The sequence below is a fragment of the Aspergillus sydowii genome (assembly GCF_001890705.1).
Source record: "Aspergillus sydowii CBS 593.65 unplaced genomic scaffold ASPSYscaffold_31, whole genome shotgun sequence".
In the NCBI taxonomy this organism is placed as follows: Eukaryota; Fungi; Ascomycota; class Eurotiomycetes; order Eurotiales; family Aspergillaceae; genus Aspergillus; species Aspergillus sydowii.
In genome coordinates this window covers 31,089-37,503 of record NW_024467889.1, presented here as the reverse complement: position 1 = coordinate 37,503, position 6,415 = coordinate 31,089, and the positions used below count along the sequence as shown (strand labels likewise).

The 6,415-nt window shown below is 52.4% G+C and overlaps 5 protein-coding genes across 5 annotated transcripts in view; 2 read left to right on the top strand and 3 right to left on the bottom strand.

Moving 5' to 3' along the window:
• Positions 1-797: 797 nt before the first annotated feature.
• Positions 798-1,588, top strand: ASPSYDRAFT_845977 (uncharacterized protein). The gene is made up of 2 exons (XM_040851376.1): positions 798-1,350; positions 1,474-1,588. The coding sequence occupies exon 1, from the start codon at positions 975-977 to the stop codon at positions 1,335-1,337; it is 363 nt and encodes a 120-aa protein (XP_040695742.1). The 5' UTR covers positions 798-974; the 3' UTR covers positions 1,338-1,350; positions 1,474-1,588.
• On the bottom strand, positions 1,205-2,007 carry ASPSYDRAFT_52843 (uncharacterized protein). Its single transcript, XM_040848568.1, has 3 exons — positions 1,541-2,007; positions 1,333-1,501; positions 1,205-1,257 (listed from the first exon to the last, which is right to left on the bottom strand). The coding sequence occupies exons 1-2, from the start codon at positions 1,610-1,612 to the stop codon at positions 1,379-1,381; spliced, it is 195 nt and encodes a 64-aa protein (XP_040695741.1). The 5' UTR covers positions 1,613-2,007; the 3' UTR covers positions 1,205-1,257; positions 1,333-1,378.
• A 1,936-nt stretch (positions 2,008-3,943) lies between these two features.
• On the top strand, positions 3,944-5,079 carry ASPSYDRAFT_845972 (uncharacterized protein). Its single transcript, XM_040851375.1, has 5 exons — positions 3,944-4,094; positions 4,164-4,217; positions 4,276-4,344; positions 4,392-4,571; positions 4,627-5,079. The coding sequence occupies exons 2-5, from the start codon at positions 4,182-4,184 to the stop codon at positions 4,804-4,806; spliced, it is 465 nt and encodes a 154-aa protein (XP_040695740.1). The 5' UTR covers positions 3,944-4,094; positions 4,164-4,181; the 3' UTR covers positions 4,807-5,079.
• Positions 5,080-5,372: 293 nt separating this feature from the next.
• On the bottom strand, positions 5,373-5,624 carry ASPSYDRAFT_52836 (uncharacterized protein). Its single transcript, XM_040848567.1, has one exon. It carries the CDS (start codon positions 5,586-5,588, stop codon positions 5,415-5,417), a length of 174 nt encoding a protein of 57 aa, XP_040695739.1. The 5' UTR covers positions 5,589-5,624; the 3' UTR covers positions 5,373-5,414.
• A 394-nt stretch (positions 5,625-6,018) lies between these two features.
• ASPSYDRAFT_845814 (uncharacterized protein) overlaps positions 6,019-6,415 on the bottom strand; it is a 1,107-nt gene continuing 710 nt past the window's right edge. Inside the window, exons 3-4 of the mRNA XM_040851372.1 lie at positions 6,162-6,415; positions 6,019-6,087 (exon numbers count right to left, since the gene is read on the bottom strand). The exon at positions 6,162-6,415 is cut by the window's right edge and continues 6 nt beyond it. Of these exons, the coding sequence (XP_040695738.1) occupies positions 6,193-6,415 (223 nt within the window). The 3' untranslated portion in view covers positions 6,019-6,087; positions 6,162-6,192. The remainder of the gene's footprint in view (positions 6,088-6,161) is intronic.

The following is a 6,415-nucleotide window of genomic DNA, read 5'->3' as shown; positions in this document are numbered from 1 at the left end:
GAACGAAACCTTGAGGCAGCAGCTCTCGCAGGCGCAGGATGCCCAGTCCGTCGGCCACACATGGGAGGACATACAGCGGGCCGTCCATGGAGCCCAAGAGGCCCTCAACACCTGCCACCAGCAACTCATCACCTGTATGACCAATGCGGCCAATACGGGCGTACCGTCCGCCACCCTACCGGGATCGACCGCCGGACCGGATTCCATGTGGGCGAACCAAGATGAGGGGCTTGGGGTATTGAATCCTCAGATGTTTTTTGATGTTTAAGATCCGGGCAATGCAGAATCCAGCGAGTAGGCCGGAAATCGTCACCGGTATACGGTCATGTATTCAACATGGTTCTTGTTATCTCGTAGTTTGAATCAATCCGGGAATGACTGGATACGTTGGGCGGAACATCTGTGGGGTGCGGGTTGGCGAGCATGCGAGACTCGAAACCCCTGCCGCCCGCTACCATCCCAGCTGGGTTTCCGAGTTGTAGGGTCCGTTATCTGTTACGTCTGGGCGGCTCGTTCATTCTCCACGCATTGGCTGGTCTGCTGCAAATCACATGCACCGGCCTACAGACTGAAGACTAAAAAGTACCCTGGCTTGACATGGCGTCTAGAAGCGCTCTGACCTTGTTCGATTACGGACTACTGAAACCGGTCATCTCATCGGCTCCATGAAACGGTGGCCAGCGATCAGCGGGCCTGCCGTTTGACCCGGCCTGATGTGAAGCAGGATTGGCTGTCAAAAGTCCCGCGGGAGAGCTAGGAAGCGCTGGCCGCCTGGTTATTAGAACAAGACCACCAAGACGACCGGCATCTGATTAGACCCAACAGGCGTACTTTTATCCATTTAGAGTTTCCTTTTTCGGAAGCCCTTCGCTTTCCATAAAGCCCGGTCATAGGCCCCGGTGTGAAGTTGTAAACTTCCGTCGAACACTACACCAGTATAATCTTCCGTCTCTGGTTCTGTCGGTCACGACCCAATGAACATGGTTGCTGCCAGCACTTTAATCCCAGGGGAATCGACACGCCCCGCCTCGCGGTTTGACGCGCTTCGTGAGGAGCTGATTAAGGCAAAGCGCACTTCGCAGGAACCTCCCAACACGCAAAGCCGTGGATCGCACACGACCCCCAGCACTGTGGACCGGCAGCGCGAGGATTCAGGAGCAAGCGATTCCCTCGACATAGAAGGCACCGAGAGCGACGACGGCGAGTGGGAAGCCGACATTGACCCTCAGAATATACCGGCTTTGGCTTCTGCGCTTTGGGAGTACGTTCAATGTCCCTGTCGATGTCTAGGAGGCATGACATCTGCTGACGGTTATTCTTTCTCCTTCCTAGACTGAAAAAAAGAGTTGAGTAAGAATCCTTTCCCCTGGATTGCTCACTACACTGCCTTGGAGAGGCGTTGGCGTGGGTTTCCACCGTCTACGTTTCGGTGATTCTCCGCTATATTCGGAGTCACGCTGACCGGTATCCCAGCATGCTGGAATATCGCTTCGACGGTCACCTATCCGATAATCGCGACACATGCGAGGCTGCTGGCGACATATCCCACCGCTCGGCGACTGGCCCTCCGACAAAGGTAACGCGAAGAAAGCGCCGTAGAGACGATGAGCATGCCTGACAGACGGGAATGGTCACGCGGGCACGAACGCAGGTAGCATGGGAATAGCAATGAAGAAGTTATGAGACCAATAGACCATGGATTGTGATCCCTGTATTTAAGCTCCGAGTGAAAACATCATGAGGTTTCTTGATTCGCCAAGCCCTAAATGGAGGCCCCGGCGGCATTGCCCTCGCGTGGTCTTTCCGGAAGGAGATTTCGGCATTGTCTGTGGTATGTCCTGTGGTGTATAATCTGGGCTCTCTGGACGGGATCGTCTGGGATTGCGATTAGAAACCCAGAGGATCATCTCCCAGTGGGGTCGACCATTATTGCAAGTCCAGTCGCATCCAACATTCAACGAGCCACGACCCATCCCGATCGGCGGCTGGCGCATAGACGGATAACCCCACAGCCATCGGAATACAGTGCACTTCGGTGAAATGTCCAGCGATTCTATTCTATTCCCTGGGAGCCAGGATGGCATTTCTTCAAACCCACCCCTAACGCACCGTGAGCTGCAGGTACTGAGCTGCAGGTACTCCAGCCCGATGAATGGGAAGAAGTGGCCGGTGTGCAGAGGCGCCGACCGTCGAAGGCCAACAAGTTGAACAACAGGGCGGCATTACAATTAGCATGACGGGGCCCGTGGTGTAGACATCACCACGGAGAGGTGGGTGTAGTGCGCGTCACGAGCTGGAACGACATCCACACAGATAATTCATTTCTCGCTGCTACTGGCAAGGGGCCTATCATCCGGTCGTTCCGGAACGAGCCTAAGCTATTCCGGATGGTAATTTAGCTCAAAGGAAAGCCCAGATCCTTCGTATCGACAAATTGCTTGGGATATTTCGGTCGATGCCGGGTTCGAAAGGGGCAGCAGCACCGTTGAGCTTCTGACTCGCAGGAATCTGCTAAGGGCGGCGATCATGATTAAGTGGGGCTGGGATTGATCAATTATGTTAGCGTGAATGTCCAAGCATAATGGTACCGAACTCAATTCAAGGCAGTTCTGCCCAATCGCGCAGCCTTCTATTGAGCCGTTCGAGTCGACTCGCCGATCTTTACTCGAAAGGCGAAGCTTCACTGGTGACTCTCCACGATTGACGCTGTTGGTGATTGTGACGTCTGGAGGCGCTTCGGGCAGTAAGCTCGTGACTCTCCACTATTGCCGCTGTTGGTGATTGTGACATCTGGAGGCGCCGACCCGGACCTAACCTCTCCTAGAAGAAGAGTCGGAGGATACCACTGGGGACTGATCCAACCAGATCCTTGCTGGATTCTCTTTGGCCAACACGTAACCAACGGTGCACTTCCTTGTTTTCGAACGGCCAAGCCGTGATTTGGAATTCGGCCGGCGATAGGCCGAAGCTTCGAGTCGGCCGGAAACCAACGGCGTTGACCGGCATGGTTCTGTTTGGGATATCGAGAACGGACCACCGATTTGGCCACTTGGGATGCCAATGAATGTCAGGATAGAAGAAATCTGTACTTATCTTGGTGTTAATTTTACGGCACGATGCTGGCATCCTCTCTGTTCGGGCAAAGGTTCGGCTCCTGCCGTTAGTTCTGCCCCCTGAGCCGTTGGAGGAAGGGAAACAAGCCCCTTTCCGCGTCGTGTATTTCCCACCTGCGCAACCAGGAACTAACCCCGCTCGGGGGCAACACGAGACTAGAATAGGTGGCCAAGCAGATTGGTTACCGTTCTGCTGGGACCGACCCACTCGATCTGGGCTTGCACTGTGCAGGCAATGATTGTCGCCTGGTCGGATTACGCTGGCTGTGGGCGAGCATCACCATCTATCGTCCAGGTTTGACCTGATACGGGAAGGGCGTAGGCATGTGAACCCGCCGCGGGTCTTTTTCCCTCCGGTAGGGGTCCAGAGATACTGAGCCCCCAACAACAGAAACAATTGAGTGAATATTAAGCACAGTATGATTGCCCTTGTAAGTCATGGGCAACGGATCGGGGTAGCGCTACCACAGGCAATTGATGGCGTCTTCTGGGAAATACCCTGTCCAGCCAGTTAATGTAAACAACCCACCCCTTGCGGCAAGAAGGGCATGGACCGTCGCACGGAAAACAAGGGTGGTGAGCAAAGCCAAACCTTCCTGGCTATACTATATGGCCTCTCTGAGACGGTGCTATCTGCAACCCTCGATAACCATCCGGTAGTGTAAGTACATCAAGCCATCAAATAGCGTAACAGATCGACCACCTCTGTCACTGACCGGGTATGACCGCTACGTCACCGGGCATCACCAAGATGGTGGCAGTGCTTTTTGCCGGCCTTTACTCCCACACGGAAGAGCTTTGGTCTGACCAGGACAATGCCTGGTGCCTTAAATACTGACTTCGCATCCCTCCGTTGGCATTTCAGAGAACAGCGCAAGACACAGACACCATGAAGACGTACAGCATCTTCAGCTGCATCATTTCGGTGGGGTTGGGTGCAGTAAGTCTCCCATTAAGAGAGTGTGATATGATCTGCTTCCAGAAAGAGCCCATTCCCCAGCACACTCCTCAGTCAAGTCAATGTACTCGCATTTACTAACAGAGAATTAGGTGCTTGAAAGAGATACAATGCCTGTCAAATTTGACAGCAACATGGGCCATCAAGTAAGGCGTCCCGAAATCTACGGGGACGACTTAAAATCACTGACAGAACGTGGAATAGGTGCTGGACATGACTTCATTCTCTATCGCAAATCACCGTCACAAAGGAGACCTTCATGCGCGGGCAACGGTAAGCCACCATCTGGACCAGTAAGCGGAGGGCTGATGAAAGAACAGGGTAAAACAACCAGGCCCCAGTGCTTCCCTGAATACGGAATCGCCCGCCTGGACGAGACCACAAACAACATTGACCATCTCAGCGATGTTGCAGCCCAAGACACGGTGTGCGTGGCGCAGCCAGGGACCTGCGCTCGCGCATCTCATCTGGGACACTCCTCCATTTTCATGTGCAATCAGGTACGGTTCAACGATCGGAGATGGACAAGGCACTGCGACTGACAAGAAGCCACAGTTGGACCATTCCATCCAAACGATGTGTGTAGACCTTATCAACGCCACCAGGACACTGTCTGCGGCCTGCCGCTTCGGAACTGATTATACGTACGGCTACATGACCAACACCACCTCGGGGCCTGACAGCTATCCATATGTGGTGGCCCTTGGTGACGACTATGCTTTTGGATCGCATTGATCTTGAGGCAACTTGATCCTATTGCCACCAAACATGTGAAGAGTTTCCGGGTTGTGGTGGGGGTACCGGTGCCAATACTTGAATGGGCGAGCACCAGGGAAAGTGGAGGGTTGGGTATTTCTTTTCCCTCATGAATATGATATTTGGCCGTCCATTTAGAGTACTTTGTCTCAGTCGAGCCCCACGAACCCACCGCAGAAGGTCTGAGCTCAGGCAGAATTCTGGGACTGCAGTGAATGTCAGGGGCTCCAGTATCTGCGCAGTTTATGAAGCATGTAATCTGAGGATTGGTCAGTCGAACATGGTTTGTGGCCTGTATCTGGGAATTTCCAAAAGGGTTGAGTGAGCAGACTCATTCGCAACGCGAGTGCAAATTCCGGTCATAGATTGTGGTGCGCATGGCCAAAATCCCACATTCGAAGCCACAAGTAGATTGACACTATAGATGGAGTTATCTCTGCACGTCAAGTACTTTGGCAGGGGTATGGTTGGCATAAGTCGAAATGTAACGAGTCGGCTTTGGACATTGTTCGGCAGCTCACTACCATGTTAGTGGAGACCAGTACGGGCCTTTCAACTACCGTGGTGGTCATCCGGATACAGTACCATCATCCACTGATGACAGCGCCCGTGGTGCGCCGCACAGACCACGATTGGCAGGGCCTTGAAAGCCCCCATTTATCACTGAGATTCTGCTGTCTATCCACGACTTTGCAGTCCTCGTTCTGGGTGGCTCGGCCACAACAATCGTACGGACNAAGCTTCAGAAAGCAAATGCGCATATGTGAGTTTCCTACTACAGTGATTTGCAAAATCAGCTTCAAACTTGGTGGCTCTCCAGCTCAAGAGTTTCAGTACAATGCCAAGAATATTAACTCATTTTTAGTTAGATTTTAATGAATTCCACGAATCAAATTATCCTGATGGTACCTTAGACCCGCACGTAACCCTTTTATAGTCTAGTGTATCTTGGCAGCCCTTCCAAAAATCAAAGAATCAGTGCCTGGAGTTTGAAGCTGATTTTGCAAGTCACTGTATGCATGGGATCAGGCACCGAGAAACAAGTCTCTGGGTATCTGTGGAGCTTCTATCCTTGGAATCACCGTTGGCTAACGGTCCGCTATGGCTAGAGGTGAATCTGGAATTCTGCAACTTGATTGGGTCTGGTATATTTGCGTGGGTCTACCAAGGGGAACTCGATATTGAATTGCCTTCTCTGACACAGTACTAACAATATATATATATCTAACCTACTGCCCGTACCTTAAAAAGGTAGAAAATCTAAGTATCCAATGTCACTAGGTATGCGCCGGACTAAATAGTGCAATTATGTTCTGGATAAATTGGGTACGTACGGTGGCTAGGGGATCCACCGAGCCCGATGGCTCAGGCACTCCGTCCCGGGTCACCGAGATATACTTCACGCCGATGGGCTTCTTGGACCTCTTTGAGTTTGATGAACTTGAAAACTACGGTCAGCCAGGAGGCAGCCACCAGCGTAACTCCGGTTATGATGGTGGTGATCAGCGCCATGATAGACCAATCCCCATCTCGTGCGGTATAGATATTGATTAGCGTAGTAGCAAGCCCAGCGGCCGCGTTGATGATG